This window comes from Mytilus californianus, unplaced genomic scaffold (assembly GCF_021869535.1).
Source record: "Mytilus californianus isolate M0D057914Y unplaced genomic scaffold, xbMytCali1.0.p SCAF_1, whole genome shotgun sequence".
Classification (NCBI taxonomy): Eukaryota; Metazoa; Mollusca; class Bivalvia; order Mytilida; family Mytilidae; genus Mytilus; species Mytilus californianus.
This window is the reverse complement of record NW_026262581.1, coordinates 21,527,026-21,544,734: the sequence shown is the minus strand read 5'-3', so window position 1 is coordinate 21,544,734 and position 17,709 is coordinate 21,527,026. Positions and strand designations below refer to the sequence as shown.

At 31.9% G+C, this 17,709-nt stretch overlaps 1 protein-coding gene across 3 annotated transcripts in view; it reads left to right on the top strand.

Moving 5' to 3' along the window:
* The window catches only part of LOC127700652 (plexin-A4-like), a 254,130-nt gene that overhangs the window by 2,968 nt on the left and 233,453 nt on the right, over positions 1–17,709 (top strand). For all 3 annotated transcript variants that reach the window (XR_007981679.1, XM_052204230.1, XM_052204219.1), the window contains exons 2-4: positions 1,699–2,830; positions 3,851–4,039; positions 9,773–9,901. Coding sequence is in view for 2 of the 3 variants with exons in the window: in XM_052204230.1 (XP_052060190.1) it covers positions 1,715–2,830; positions 3,851–4,039; positions 9,773–9,901 (1,434 nt within the window). In the remaining variant the exon portion in view is untranslated. The remainder of the gene's footprint in view (positions 1–1,698; positions 2,831–3,850; positions 4,040–9,772; positions 9,902–17,709) is intronic.

Below are 17,709 nucleotides of genomic sequence, written 5' to 3'. Positions count from 1 at the left end.
AAAACACAAACTTTCACAATGTATTACAACATGCTAATTTGATGCCACGGTGAATATTCATGAAATATTTGCCACTTATGATATTAATTAAGCAGACAACGTGCAATTGAAATCTTAAAATGAAAGTAGTAAGCTTTAAAACATCACCAGTGAGTTAAAATGTAAGTAGTAAGCTTAAAAATAGCACCAGTGAGTTAAAATTAAAGTAGTAAGAACAACCACCAGTTATTAACACCTGAAAATGAAAATAGAAAGAATAACATCAGTCATTACCGCCAGAATGATTCTACGGAAAACATATTTTGCACCAAGTTTATATTTGGGTGGGGTGGGGGTGGTGGTGTGTACTAGGTCAACAGAGTTCACAAAGGTGTTTGATGGGTTACTGGACATTAGATCCAGAGGGCAATTATTATTTACCGAAAAGCCCAAACAGAATTTTACTGAGAAATAAATTCCCCAAACTTCATTGGACATTCAGTCTAGTAATAATCTCATATTACTTGTAAGACAAAAATTTACTGGTTTTGATCAAATGTCTAGCATTATTCATAAACTTGACAAGTATGTAGAAATGATTCCTGCTACCTACAATAACAATGAGTACTTTTCAACATATATGTCTTAGCTTTTTTTTACAATAAAAAATGAACAGAAAAAAATGCACAGCTCTGAGGGATTACAGAATAAGTAGATTTGTACACCTTTAGCTTTCATCTGTTTTAGACATACATGTATTTACCCCAATGCCTAAAATGGATTTTATAGACATTGGCTATCAGTCTATTATTAGAAATTTTGCACAATGCACCTTGCAAAATTGTAGATTTAATTGTCATGGCAACAACATATCCTTATATAGATATTTTTCAGTTTACACATACATTTGTAAATGCAGGTGGCATATAAAAACCAATATCTCTATTCTCTTGCTCATGTATAACACATTTCAATACTTGTGAAAAGATACATGTAAGTCTGACTCTAACTTTAATATTGTTGACTGCCATGGCTGGCATATATTAGGGTGGGTTTACCGTTTACTCAGAACAAATTAGGAGAATATTTCAAATGTTGTAAATAGATCTTTCAATCTTTCTGTAGAAAGAACTTTTGATTTTGTTCCGATAACTTTTTTTCTCTTGGGCTGTCTTGTTGTGTCATTAGTGCTAAGATATTTGGTAAATCTCCTGTAAGAACTATTTAAGAAAATAAAATTTTGATGCCAGTCATACATGTACATGTAATTCTGGGCTGTCTTGTTGTGTCATTAGTGCTAAGATATTTGGTAAATCTCCTGTAAGAACTATTTAAGAAAATAAAATTTTGATGCCAGTCATACATGTACATGTAATTCTGGGCTGTCTTGTTGTGTCATTAGTGCTAAGATATTTGGTAAATCTCCTGTAAGAACTATTTAAGAAAATAAAATTTTGATGCCAGTCATACATGTACATGTAATTCACATGTCAGATTGTCTGACAAATGGTATTGTATAGAGTATGAGTTTTAATAGTGCACATACATGTATGTTCATTTGTAAATAAAGTATTTGTATGGACAGTACACAAAACATGTCTTGTGGTATAAAGCATTGAATATACATGTATTGTTAAATATTATTAACATTATTGTTGCCTAATTTATCTTTTATATATTGATATATAAGCTTTTAATATATCTTTTTTTTAATTTTAGACTTGAAAAAGGGAAGATGAAAATGAAGATTTTACTGGTGACATTACAACTTGTAGTTTTTGTTGCTGCAGAATTGACTTTCATTAAAAATACATATCCAAATCCTAACTCGAAAGAAGCTTTCCGACACATGATCAAAGATAAAGCTACAGGCTATATTTATGTTGCTGGAGTCAATAAAATTATACAATTAAATGAAAATTTTACAGTGTTACAGTCCATCGGAACTGGACCAAGACTAGATGATCCAGAATGTCTTCCACACGAATTAAACTTGTGTAAAGCCAAAAAGATGACCGATAATTACAGCAAAGCTCTCATGATTGACGACAGAGGAAAACGGCTTATCGCTTGTTCTAGTCTCTTCCAAGGTTCATGTAAAAAGTACCATTTGTCAGACATTACTAAATTTGATAATGACTCTTCCAGAAATAAGTACATAGTTGCAAATAATGCGACAGCAACTACTGTTGCTTTCATAGCACCTGGTCCAACAGAGGATGGTCAGATTGTACAACCAAACGTTATGTATGTTGGAACAACGTATACAACTTCTGGCTCAAAACTTGTAAGAGACGATATTCCAGCATTTTGTAGTAGGAATGTTAACACGTTTGATTTAGCCCATAAAGGTCCTTTTGTCAGCACTTCAAAATTCATTGATGGATATCATCGCTCTACCTTTTTTGTGAATTACATTTACGGTTTTTCATCAGATTCTTTCAGTTATATGGCTACGGTACAGAGAGCCAGTACTGCGGCAGAAAAATACATCACAAAGTTAATTCGTGTCTGTCAAAATGATAAAAGTTTTTATTCTTATACAGAGGTTGAACTGGTCTGTGAACATAATGGAGCTAAATATAATTTACTGCAGGCCGCTCGCAAAGCTAAACCGGGGAAATTGTTGGCGGAAGCTCTGGGCATAAATATGTCAAAGGATGTTCTCTTCGCTACATTTTCTATAGGCAAAGCAGGTTCAACAGATGCATTGAATGATACGGCTGTCTGCATATACCAATTAGAAACAATCAAGACGATATTTACAAAAAATGTTCGAAATTGTTTTGATGGAGTTGGAAATACCGGACCAGATCACATCGTAGGGAGAGAACCGTGCCAGAAAGCAAAAGTAAGCAATAAATATATCACATTACATTTTCAGAACCTGATTCAGTGTTCTCCCCAATATTTTCATATATAGCACCATGGGATTTTGAAATAACACCATTCCCCCAAAATTAAAGCACCGCACTCATGATAATTTTACCATGGTGCTATAACACCCTCAGAAGAAAACTGTGATCAACGTGTAGGATATATACAATGTAACTATATATACATGTACTTTGCAAAATACAGATGTCTCCTACATACTAAGGCAACAATAGTAACAATATTTGAAAGGCAGACTTCTTGAAAGTGGATTTTCTTAATTGAACCTTCTTTTAAAAAAAACATGAAATTGGCCAAAAAATTTTAGTCCCAAAAGTTATACCAGTAGGTCACTTTTACTTTTCTTTTCAAAATTTTGTGTTATCAACTACCTTTCAACTGTCTTAAAAAACTGGTATAGTCACAGTTCAGAAAAGACTTTTATTTCCTTTTGAACAAAGAAAAATTAGTACTTTGCCTTTTTTAGTCAGTTGAAGGTTCTTAAAAAGTGTCTAGGTAAATAACATATAAGTAAGATGTAAACAAGACCATCAGGATATATGCCATACTCTTAATTCTGAATGCTGTTAGGTTCATTGATATTTGTGGCTATGCCATGTATGCTGCTAAATGCAGTGTATTTTATTGTAACTTATGAATACAAATAATAGCATTTTCACTTCTGTAAGTATATATGTTATAAACAAGTTAAATTGGAATACATGTACATGAAGCTGAAAACTGATCTATCCACTAGACTAAAAAGTTAAATGAGAAATCCGTTCTAGAAAGAGTTTCGGATAAACAAAAAATCTTAAGAATGAATCCACAGAACTGGAAATTTTAAAGTCCAGTTCATCATCATCAAACGTTATTGTTAAATTTATAGTCCATTAAAGCATAAACATGGATGTGATATTGAAATATATATAAAGTAGGCACTGCATGTTTTGACTTTTTATTGAACTTATCCATAATTTTCTAATCTGCATTACAGGGTTTTATAGACAGGATAGATTTGAATTATTGCAGAGAACTGGATATCAATCACCCCATTGATGGGTTAGACCCAATATCAGCGAGAGCAGCGCTAACACTGAAAACAAAGGTGTCAGCAATAACAGTTGCTGTTACACACGATTACACAATAGCCTTTATTGGAACACAAAATGGACATATTATAAAGGTAAGAAAAATGTAAACATAGGAAATTGATGTTGACGTCAGATCTTCAGTCACCTCTTAGTTTAGCTGATGTTGTGAGTTCTAACCTTGTTTATGGCAAGGTGTGGTCAATTCTGAACTTAATTGATAAGGACTGCAACTTTCCTGCAGATGGTTTGTGGTTCTCTTCATGTACTATGGCTTTGTACACCAATAAAAACTTGCTGCCATTGAAAGTTTCTCACTGAAAGTTGTGTTAAACACCAACAAACAAACAACCGTGTATTAAGCATTTACAAGTTCGTTTAGAATTGTCATTCACTGTAGTTAAGAAGCATATCCTTTGTTTTTGTCTCGCCTTGAAGGAGTCAAAATGCCAGACATAGGTACGCTGTTTCCGGCGACGGTGTTGGCAGCGTCAGCAATGTATTAGTTTGTGATTAGGTCTAGTTCATGGTGAACCACTAGTGGTAGGTCAATGATATTTGGTATGCAGTTGTATTAGCGTTGGCACATCTTATTACCATGGAGATTATTTGGCCCCGCCCCTCAGTCAAGGTCTATTGACTTTGAAACTGCTTAGTTTTCATGTATTAGTTTGTGATTAGGTCAGTTTAAGATGAACCACTAATGGTAAGTGAATGATATTTGGTATGCAAATGTATTGGCATTTGCAAGTTTCATTTCCATGGAGATTATATAACCCCACCCCCTTATTATGGTTCACTGACTTTTACATAGTTTACAAGTTAATGTTTGTGTTTAGGTTTGTTTAAAGGGAACGACTTATAAAAAGTCAATGGTATTTGGTTTGCAGTTGTATTAGCATTGGCACATCTCATTTCCATGGAGATTGTTTAGCCCTGTACCTTCAGTCATGGTTCATTGACTTTGAATATTTGCATAACTTACATGTTAAAGTATTGCTATTTTAATTTTAACATTTGCATTATCAAAATAACAAATAGGCGAGACATATCACTGTGTAACAGTTTATTTTATTTTCAGGTGACCACTACTACTTGTTTGTTGTCAGAGGTCTAACTTTGATTTTTTGTGTTGTCAGGTTGCTGTTTCATTGATACCCATTATCTCCTTATATTAGATTTCATCTACTTTAGTTTCGTTATGAATATGCATGAAACCTTTTGCACTGGATGTTAAGCAAACAACAATCGATCAGTCAATCTACCAAAGTTTATTTGTTGTATCCCATATATATTTCCTAATGTTAAAATGATGCATGCTGTGTTTATGGGTTAAAATGGTCAAATAAAGTATGTAAAGCAGTGAATCTAAGTTTAGTTAAACCATTTTGAACCTCTGAGTATGATGCCTATGATCTTATAGTAGCACATACTTTTTTATAAATTCAGACTTGATAAGTTAACTAGTCTTTTAAATTATGCACCAAAAGTTTACCTTTAATACTTAAGGTTCAAAAGTACATTTGCAATTCATTGCTGCTGGACCTTCAAGGAATGACTGGTAAGGTAAACCTTCTGAAAATAAAATTGAGAATGGAAATGGGGAATATGTCCAAGAGACAACAACCCGACCAAAGAGCAGACAACAGCCGAAGGCCACCAATGGGTCTTCAACGCAGTGAGAAAATCCTGCACCCGGAGGTGGTCATCAGCTGGCCCCTAAATAAAATTGTGTACTAGTTCAGTGAAAATGGACGTCACACTAAACTCCAAAACATATAAATGAACTAAAATTAAAAAACATACAAAGTACAAGACTAACAAAGGCCAGACGCTCCTGACTTGGGACAGGCGCAAAAATGAAAAGTACATGTATGTTTTGCAGTCTTCCTCTCAAAGAAAAGATTCCTTGTACTTAAAGATGATGTAAATGTGATAAGAATAGATCTAGATCAGATCTAGGAAGCCTTGACACAATTAAGAATTCATACAAACAACGCTTGATTATCTATACATGTATTTCTGTTCACCAATAGAAATTTACTCAACCATGGAATATTCATATGTATAATTTCAGTAATAAAATGATATCATCCGTTTTACCAGTTTTGTTATCAACATAGACATTCCGGGATCATTAGGGACAGTTACATACAAAATTTTTCATGCAAAACTGTTTAATTAAGTTTAGTGAACAGATTTCTATTTTTTGAATAATTTATGGGACATTCAGTTTGAATTTATTTGAAAAAATGAAGCAATGAATAATTATATGTAAGTGATTATGATTCAAAGGAAAATATGAAGATTAAATTTTTTTATTACTATTTGTAAATGTGTTAAGTTCAAAACAACTGCTAAAGCTGAAATGGAAGAGATTACTATTAGTTTTTCTCCTAATTTCTGATATTTTAAACCCTAGACCCCTGCTTTAATGAGACCTTCCCCTATTTTTTCAGAACTGTAAAAAATCTCATAAAATTTATATAGCAAAACAGACTTAAACCTTTTTTTTATACTGTTCGTTTTTAACTTCCTTCAGAACCATGTGCACATTGTGAAAACTAAATCTAGTGCATCAACATAAATTGTACTTTAGTAATTTAAAGCCATTTTTACAGCATACTAAAAATATTGTATAGTTAAATCATTGATATAAAGTGACACAGTCTGTATTGTGGGCCAAAGGAACAAAAGCCCAAATATTATAGCCTTACAAACCAGTGACACGCTGAGAGGATTTTTTATAAAGCTATTCATATAGTTCAGACATTGACCTGAAGTGCTTCGATGAACTTTGAAGTGTATACAAACATGACCTACCTGTGTGTTTACCTGCTAACACACCTTATTTCACCATTCAAAATTTACCTAAAAAATCTCTTAATATTGATGTACTATCAATGATTTAAAGTAATTTTTGGCCCTCCAAACATTGGTTTTAAGCTTGAATGTATAACCGAAGAAATTCTGGTAGAAAGTTGGGAACACTTAGATTTTTTACTACACCACATCACAGCTTTATCATTTCAAAACTGTGAAGTAGTATCAAAGTACGTCTTGCCACCATTAAAACGACCTTTAACCTGTCATCTTTAGATTGATTTACATGCTGCAGCAATTAAAAATATTGCAGTCAACTCAAAATGACCGAAATGAAAGTTGAGTGTTTGGAATGTATCATCAGAAAGTTGGCTCAGTTTGTTTGTCATGATAAAAGTAATAACTTTAGCATATGAATACACAGTTTCTGATATTCAACATCATATTTTCATAGCAGAATAAGACCTCAGCCCTCTCAAAGATAAATTACATGTCTCTGAGGGGGGTTATTTGGGGTCATGACGCTCTGACTTTATTATTAGTCAAACTTCAATGTAAATCTAGTCTTTAATAGTATTTTTGTATGAACCACCCCCTGGCTAGAGGTATGATGTGTGCATTGACCTTCTTCAGAAAGATTTCTACAGTGTATACACCCCACTGTGAACTCAGGCAAAAACACAATATTATTGTGATAAATATTGCATTTTACCAAACATTACATACTTATGTTTCTATCTAGAGCTCTTGTTGATGTAAATGTATTCATATCAAAGATTGGAATTCCAGTAATTTGCTTTAAACCTGTTGCTAGTGTTTGTACAAAATCTGAAAAAAATCCCACAAGATTGCATACATTTCATAAATACAGTGTTTATAATTAAAAAGTAACTGAATGGGTCAATAACTACCCTCAGATGTTTTTTAGATGGAACATTAATAGCAGGTTTGATATGATTTTTATCTCTTATCTATGTAGTGTATCTAAGTATTTGTTTAAGTTAGGGCCTTGTAATTACACTAAAGCATCTTAGAATTGACATGTGGGCCTCAGGGGACAGTCAACCAATCAAATAGATTGATAGAGGATTAATACAAGGCCATTTATATACAATGTTTTATAATGAGAAACAGCTTGTAGTAGATTTTTTTAGACCAATTTTATTGTTTGTTTCTGAAACAACTGCTGCAAGCAATTTAAGTCTGGTGCATTTATTATATTTAGAAAAAGTTGGTTATTGCTTGAATAGAGATAATTTAAAGTACAAAAAGGGGAGGATTGAGTTCTAATTTAGTTTAACCCAACTTCATGTTTTTTTATTTGCTGATAACAAATCAGAAACCTCATCAGTGCTTATATCTTTGTATTTGTTTCTGTCCTTTAGGGAATTTGGCATTGATGGCAGATTTTGGAAAGTCTCTCTTGAATTTGTCTAGACTTTTGCTGATTTTGAACAGGACATATACTGTACAGTAACAGACTGTATAAAGACATCTACAATCTGTCTCATTGATTTACCCTTCATTTCTTTTTATTCTTAACTAAATAAGAATTAGATATCATATAAATATGAGTTGAGTTATAGGGAAGAGCATCTAATTGATGAACAGAGAGATCTGCTTTGTTAAAAAATATGAGACAGTTTCGAAAAATGTCTGATGGTGAGTGAGACCAAATATTAACATTTTGACAATCAATCTCAGAAAATTACAAAAATGACAGTAGATTATAAACTGTTACTTTTTGTGCTGTGACTTTGTCCTAAATTCTGTACTGACTAGATTTTGGACCAAATGGTTGACAAATAAGTATGATAGGAAAATTCCCAGCAAAATGTATCTTTGCACGTGTTTAGTGCAGTTTTTCATAATTCCATATTTACAATGCATAGCAATCTTATTTCTACTCAAATCTGAAAAAATAATTTGAAAATAGGGATAGTATGAAAGTGGTATGATTGCCAATGTGAAAACCATCTGCCAAAAAATAAGGACATGCATTTAAACAACTACATGTACATGTAGCATACACATATACTACTTACAACAGTGATCAACTTCTTATATTAGGCCCTGAGATAACAAAATGTGAAACAATTCAAATGAGAAAACTAGAACTTAAAAAAAATAGTATTGTAGCTATTCTTGATAAAAAGACATCTGTTGGGACTTATAAAACTAACATTTATTTTATTTTTAAACAATATGTTAATTGTCAGAAAATGTAAAATTAATTATTTTTTTCAGAGAAATCATTTATGATACATGTTAACATTACTTTACAAATTACAATGTATTGTGTCAAACTTCTGGTCAAAATAGAATATTTATGTACATATTTATTAGCTAAAGAACTTGTATCTTTCACTGTGTTTATTATGTAACCAATGAAATTTGTTCAAAATTTATCAGACAATTCTCCCCAAATTTCTGTGGTTAAATACATGAAATAGACATTTTGTACATAAAATGTCTTTGTCAATAGTTTACTAATATGTTGACTAACATAATTTTTTTACAATGGCGAAGCCCACACATGAGTTGCTAAGTTAACGCCATAAACATGAAAGGTAAAATACAGGAAACATAACTATCTTACTTTGCACTTTGTTTTCAGCGATGTAAAAATGAAGCTACATGTGAATTTGTGTTTTGCAATCATATAGGGAAAAGGATTAGCAGGGGACCAGTACCCCAGGCTTATAAATTATGAGCTATGCCCCTAACGTGGCAAGTTGGAAAATGTTACTGTTCACTAGCCTGTCAACACTTGAGATTGTGAGTTGCTTATGGCATGGTGTGCTCAACCTCAACATTTATTGACTACGATTGCCAGTTTTCCTGCTGAAGGTCGGTGGTTTCTCTGGATACTTTGGCTTCCTCCACCAATCAAATCTGGCCATCATAATATATCAAATGTGCTGAAACTGTCATTAATCACCAACAATCAATCAAACATGCTTTACATTGCTTTTTAAAATTTAACACTTAGTATGATATTTCAGGTGGCCATTGAATCTCAAGAACTAGCCCACATGTATGAAGATCGTGAGATTGAAAACGGAGCTAGGATCCATGAAGACATGGTGTTTGATATGGCAGAGAATTATCTGTTTGTTATGACAGACAAAAAGGTAAATTATTCAGATCTGTATAGATAAGAATTGAACCATTGCCATATTTTTCCTGAAGTTCTTTTGCTACATCATTTGACTGGAAATGACTAAATGTGATATGGTCAACTTGTAGTAATACTTATGTTCTCCAGGAAGAGATCAGAGGCCCTTAAATATGAAATATCACATGACCATGATGACTATATAAACCATAATGTTCAGTGTTTGTTTACCATGCACCAGAAGCAGCATCATGGAATAAACTTTTATGTGTTTAGTCCTTCTCGTATACAAATACACAGAACTAAGTTAAATGTTCAGCAAAGTATTATTTTTCTGTAGGATTATATTATACAGACTTTGGCATTTCCATAAAAAATCAAATATCCACGAAAAATACAATTTTTCCTCAATCTAAGAAAAATTGGTACCAATGAAATTAGATGAGTCCACAGTAGATTTGAAATTGTCATAACTGCCAAGGATTTACACCTGATAAGTGATCTCTGCATATATACCTGCTATTGACATTTTAATGAGTGACAGACGACAAGTGAATCAATCACAGGTTATTGTCATAACACACTTCAACATGTGATATGGTCATGAGGGGGTACATTTTGTGTTGTTTTTTCACTCTAAGTCAAATAACATTATTAGTTACAAGTACTTAGAAGTACTTATAATACCTTTGTAGTAGATATACTTAACACCATTTAGGTGTTTTTTCCTTATGTTTAGTCAGCAAACCTTTTAAACAGACGTACATGACATATATATCAGCATTGGGAGTACTTTACATTGTCAGAACAAGAAATGGATGAAAATGTTTTTCTTTTTGTTGATTTTGTTGTTGTTTTTATTGTTGTTTATAAGTCCCAAACCTTCTATTGTTTGTTTGACTTTGTTGTTAGACCTTAACATTTCTACAGTAGAAAAAAATCTTTAACATTTATCAGTTATGATACGCCTGTTTACGGGACATATTATGGTATACCATTGTCCATCTGTCCGTCAGTTGTCAACATGTCGGACATTAACTCAAAAACGCTTTAACCAATATGCATGAAACTTTATTGAATTGTTTATATCTATTGACGTGAGCTCCCTTTCGTTTTTTATAAATTTCAGATTTACTGTTTCCGAGTTTTGGGGTTTTATTCATTAAAAAAGGGGGATTTTCCAGTTTTCTGACAATAACTCAAGAAAGCTTTCACCAACTTGCAAAAAATTTTGGTTAATTGTTTATATATATTGACATGAGCTCCCTTTTGATTTTTATAAATTTTAGATTTCATGTTTCCAAGTTACAGGGTTTTATTCATAAAAAAAAGGGGGATTTTCCAGTTTTCGGACAATAACTCATTGGTGTTGTTGCACAGTAGTTGAAGATTATCTTCCTTTTAATTTTCTAAATTTTGGAATGGCCTTTTGTATAATTCAAACATAATTGAAACATTCTCATAAAATATGATTTATCAAGAAAATAGGTTAGTTGACAGCCAAGTCTCCTTTATTGTCCCTATTGTGAAATTCTGATTTAATTGCATAAAATCCTTTTACAAAAAGAATAAGGTAGTTATTAATATAAAAATTAAAGTGTACCATTAAAGTATTATTTATAACCTTTCAATACTTATTGACATCAAAAAATGATTTAAATTTCATTGGATTCTGATATAGAGTCTTTGCTTTTAAAAATTTATAAAGGTTGTCGACTGAGTTAACTTGTGATAAGAGCGTTATAAAGGAAATCAGGAGGAATAAAATCCTGTCGATCAGTGGAGCAGAAAATGTCGGGAGATCTAATGATAAAAACCTTTTCTATATTGAATTTATTCTGAATCCATCTATAACAATGCCTGACATATTACAAACGATAAGACATTACTAATAATTGCTATCTTTTTTGTTTTTCACATGTTTTCTCCGGGAATCCATTGATTTTTAGTTGTAAGGTGTTGATGGATAGATTTAGTTGGACAGCTGATGTATATAGGATTTACATAGGTGTTAATGCTTAAATGTCATCAGTATCAACTGGCTTTGGATAATGATGAATCCTAAATTGAAATTAACCTACTTTTTGGGGTTATGAAAGAGAGGGAAAAAAAAATCGTCACTTTTTTTTACCCACAGGAAATACTTTTCACATTCTTAAATGAAATAATATAATATGCACAATTTATCTTTATTTTTGTTTACAAACGAAAGTGAACCAACGCCTGGTGAGTCTGTAGTGAGTTAGAGTCCCTGAAGTGGATACCTCGGGTATGCAGGGTCGTTATGATGAAACACAATAATGTAGAAAGTCTTATAACAACAACACTGGCCCTAGGCACCGAAACATGTCGATCAATAAATTTTCTGCAGCAGTCCCTCCAGTGTTGTTGTTATAAGACTTTCTACTTTATTTTTGTTTGTTTCATAACTTCTTCTAGTGTCAACAAATTTGATGTATACTTTATCACTTGTCTGATCTGCTGAAGTGGGCGGTATTATAAGTGATGTGGGTGTCCGTCAGTTCATCCTTCTGCCCAACTCTGCTCCTCAACTGTTTTGACAGAATAGTCAGAATTTTGAGAAACTTTCACTGAACCTTACTCACAGGGTGTATTTTGTACCTCCTATTTTGTTATCTCATTTCTTTATTCAAATGATTTTTTGGCTTTCTTTAGCATGACATGGACTATGTCTTTACCCTTGTTGACCAACACAAATTGTGCTGGCTTGCATTTTTTGTCCAAAATGTAAACATATATCTCTCGCTTTCCTTAGATAATCAAATGGTTGTTGTCTTACGAAACATAGACAAGGAGACCAAGGAGACGTGAAGTATTTGAATGTACTCTTCAAGTGAAGTTTTATTTTCCAATTCATCTTTTGAAGTATAGAACCAGGTGCAAAATACAGTTTTTATACAATTACCATAAATTATAGATTTCTAATTTAGATAGGTGAAACAACTAATTTTTTACTGAGAGATACTTGTTCTAGATAGTGATATTGCATAAAGGATGAATAATTAGGCTTTTGTAGCCTACACAACATTTTGATTGTATAGACATGGATGAAGAATTAGGCTTATTAATACAAGATTAATAATGGAAAGTTTTATCTCCTCACAAATTTAGAATCCATTTGAAAAATGTTATGTGAATGTTGAAAAATTATTTTTTTTAAGAAAATTAGAATCAGAAAGGACTGATTTGTATAGAAGTTTTTGAATCTTACAATGGAGATAGCTTTAAAGTTTTGTTAATGATGTATGTTTGTTGATGCCTGGTTTATTTTATAATACTTGTATCTATCGAAGTGCATGAACAAGGTCTTGTATTTTATCCATTCAGCTTAATGACCATTCATTGATTCATCCTAAATGATTTTTAAGTATTGATAAGTAACCACTTGTTACTTTCATTGTTTTGCCAACATTTTGTTTTTATTAAATTTTTAAAATTAACCATACTAATTTTGTTAGTACATTGAATTTCGAGTAGTCTTTTATACAATGTTAACTTTGTGAAGACATAAGTGTTCTGTTGACATGAATTAAGTCTGTTTTCAATTCAACCTTCATATTCAATCTTATATTAAGGTTAGAAAAAGTAAGAGTACCAATGATTTGTAAATTTGACAATGTAATAGGGAAAAGGGACATGGAGAGACATTTAATAAGCTGCTATCATGAGATAGCTCATCACTGGATTTGATTCATCAATGGATTCAGTTTAACAGGAGTATCAGGATGGGTGCCGCTAGTAGAGCAGGATTTGATGACTAATCCAGAGCACCTGAGTGGTGTACCCCTTGTTTTTGATTGGGTCCATGTTACACAAATGATGCTCTGTCTTTAAGTTTTATAGGTATTGCTTTGTGGTCTGCCCTTAAGAAAGTATGGTCCATTAACTCCTAAATTCCTCCTTTTGAATATGTCACTTAAGGATACTTGGAAATCAACTCTAGTAATATTTACATGTTATCTAATCGTACAAAATGCAATTGCAGTTTGTAGATTTTAATTTAAGCAGAACTTTTCACAGTTTAGATCATCTCTTATCACTGTTGCTGATAAAATGCCAGTATTTCAAAAATAAACCAGTAAACACCTGTTGGGTTGATTTGTCATTAAAATCATATGATTGAATGTAATGATTTTTCACTGTCTGGATATAGACTTTGTTCTTGCACCAGGCAGGTCATTGAACTTCTAAAAGAGCAGTTCTGAAAAAGAAACAACATTAAATAAAATCACCATTGGGCATCTCTTAATCTCAAGACTTATAGTTGATCAGACTTGGTAAAGTTTCAGACTCTATTGCATATTTTGACCTGTCCGTTTTTAGTGCAATGAATTCTTTTTTGTAATTTTCAGTGTGAATGTGTCTGTCATGTCAAGCTGTCTTGACAATATTTTGCCCTTTGGAATGTTTCTTGTATTTTTGATGGTTGAGGTGATATAAAGGTTCCAAAGGGACTGTAACTATAAATCACCATGGCCACAAGACAAACGGAACAAAGAGTCCACAGAACAAAACTCATTGTTTTCTTGGTTTAACTGTGTCTTGTGTTGCCTCCTCATTTCTCATTGATGTATGTACCTACGCCACATCTACTTGTATTCTCACAGAAAACTTAAATATGAGATAAACAGATTCCTTAAGAAACCAGGGATGAACAAGGTAGTGCTCACATATTCATATGTCTATCTACATATGTAAGTCAGAGTTGTCTTAAGTTACATGTTAATGCCTTTTTAAGATTAAGAAATTTGATAATTGATGACAGGTCTCTGATTATCTCTGTGGAATTTATTCACAATTCAAATGTTCTAGACCACTGGACATATTGTTCAGACTGCCTGTTTGTTAAAAGACTGTTTTACCTCTACTGATCATGTGACAGTCATGTGACAACCAAAGACAAACTCAATGTTCAATTTCATTTCTTTACAATGTACAAAAAATGCTGTTTCTAGATAATATTCAATCAAGTCTGCATCATTAGAAACTTCATGAAAGGTTTTTTTCTGTCTAAAGTTGACATAATTCGATAAAGTAACTTCAGTGCATATTTTTATGAAACATTTCAGATTCATTTAAATCCAAATTGGCACTTCTACAAACAATAAAGAATTGTCATTATAAAACATAATTGAAAACAAAATATACATATATACACTGACATACAACTGTAATTTATAGTCCTGTTTGTCTAATTTGTTCTCTTTGAATTTTGATCAGTGTTGTTTTAATTGGGAAAACCAAAAGGCTTGAAGCTATACTAACATCATTAAGAGTTAGTTACAATGCTGGCTTTGATCTTATTTGCAAAGAGCATCAGACTTTAAAAAATTGTTCATTACAGGCTGTTTTTGAGCTTGATGGAATTAAAACAACACATTTTTTAATGTCTGTTTTAAAGGACATTGCATTTTTCATAGTGTTGACTATTCTTCTGTATTTGGATTTTAAGAGCTCATGTTTACATTTGATGTTGGCGGGGAATCTACAAATTGCTATTAACAAATTGGAAAATTCTAATTAATTTGACATTTGTGACTTTTATCAGTTCTAATCAGTAAATATAATAAAAATCCTGTAAACAAATAAGGCATTACCTAGTATTTTACACAAGTGCATTGTACTTGTATTGCTAAATCTTTCACTTTTTTCTTTTGGATATGTATATGAAAATTTCAAAATGATAAAACAAAGTCTATTCTGGAATAGAATTCTTTAAAGGATTTAAATTACGTGTACTTTATCCTAATGCTCTTAATTTAGATTTGTCTATCCCTTTTAATGTTAATTCATGTGAAAAGAAAAGAAAGGTTATGGTGTATTAATTTATGACACAAATCCTACATGCACTTGATCAAACCCAAAGCAGGGAACCAGTGCTTTTATATGCTGATCTTCATTTTATCAGCACTTATGGTGTACTTGAGTAAATTTGTATCAGTTAATCCTAACTAAAAATATAATTACTTATAAACTTCAAAGACAATTGAAGATGTGATTGTTGGGCGGTAACCTCTATCTCTTTAAAATTGACTGTTGAAATGTTAAATTATGATTTTATGCAAATTCAGCAATTGAATAAGAAAATATATGGAGATGTGGTTAGACAGCAACCCAAAGAAAAAAAATAATGAAAAGACATCAAGAGTAAAATCTTGTTATTGCATTTTATGTGAGCAAACAAAAAGTATTATACATGTATATACACACACAGTGTTTCCTTTGACTTATGCTTATTTTGCTACTATAACATCAAGAAAAAAGATTAGCAGGGACCCAGTATACCAGGCTACTTAATTTTACATTATACCCTTAATTTTAGCTGAAAATGTCCATAGTGCTTATGTTAATCTTTCTTTCATATTGTTGTAGGTTGTGCCCTATCTTTTCCCCTGAACAGTGATAATGATGTTTAAATTAGTGAACTAGTTGGTATAAATGGGTTCAATTTTATACATTCTGATCATAACAAGCCAATCAATGACAGCAAATATTTTATTTACATTTTATAAAATGATCAGTCATTTCTAACTAGAAATACAATTATTCAAACTTCAAAGAAAATAAAAGATAATTATAAACAATATGAATTTGTACTTCAAAGTGAAGCCAACATGATTAAAAACAATGAGAATCAGAACTAATTTCTGTATAATGGTCTCAACGAGCAATAAGAACACCATGACGCTCATCTAATTCCTGTCGTGTAATTTTGTTTTTATCGATTGTTTAATTTTCATTATTATAAAGCTTGTCAGCAGCAGGATTGTCGCTGTATGTGCTCGCCAAAAATGTCGTGGAATATTGCTTTCATTTGATTTCATAGGCAGGGCTTTTATTGATTTTCTAGTAAATGTATGTTTTAATTTTAATTGACTATTATTAAAGCGATCGGCTTGATTTGACAACTGGATGCACATGAATGAATGTTATCAATTGTTCATAAAATTGCTCTTAAAATGCAACAGTGCAGGATCAAAGCTGTATTGTTTCTGTTGCATTTGGTTGCTTTGGAACAGATGGCATGTCTGTGTTTTGGTTAATCTTGTCTGAGTAACTGTGAAAAGAAAGACATGTCTTCATTACAAATGACATAATCTTGCTACTACAGATTTTCTAAGTCTGAAAGTCCATAAATTGTTTTTTTTTTATAATTCCAAGTTTTTATTTAAGTTGTGATTTACTATAAATTCAGAAATTATTGCGTGCATCTATTATTTCCATTTTTGAAGAATGGACAAAAATGCAAGATTAATTATTGCAAATTTAGGAAAATCTTCATACAGATATCCTTATCAGATATCTGAATGCGAGTTCTTATTATTGCGATAATCACCAAGTCGCAGTATTCGCCTTAAGAAAAACCTCGCAATAATTTCTGAATTTACAGTATTAGATATGAAAATAAGAAGATGTGGTATGATAGCCAATGAGACAGCTTTCCACCAGAGACCAAATGTTCCACCAGAGACCAAATGACTAGAAGCTTACAACTACAGAGCATGTTTAATGCTCAGCATTCAGTTTAAAGTTCCTGTAAACTGTAAGTGGTTATGTAGTAAGAGATCAGAGGAGACCTCTTGTTAGAGAAAGATAAGCTTTTGAATCTGTCAGAGCCTTCAGCATTAATTACAAATATGAAAAGTTTATCATGCAAAACCAATTACATAACAGTACAAAAAGGTCACCATAAAAGCTCCCCATTTTCATATCTGGATTGTACATCAAAATTCCATTATAAAATTCTACTTATTCCAGTATAATATTTCACTCAACTCATTTTTTTTTTCATATAATAAACAG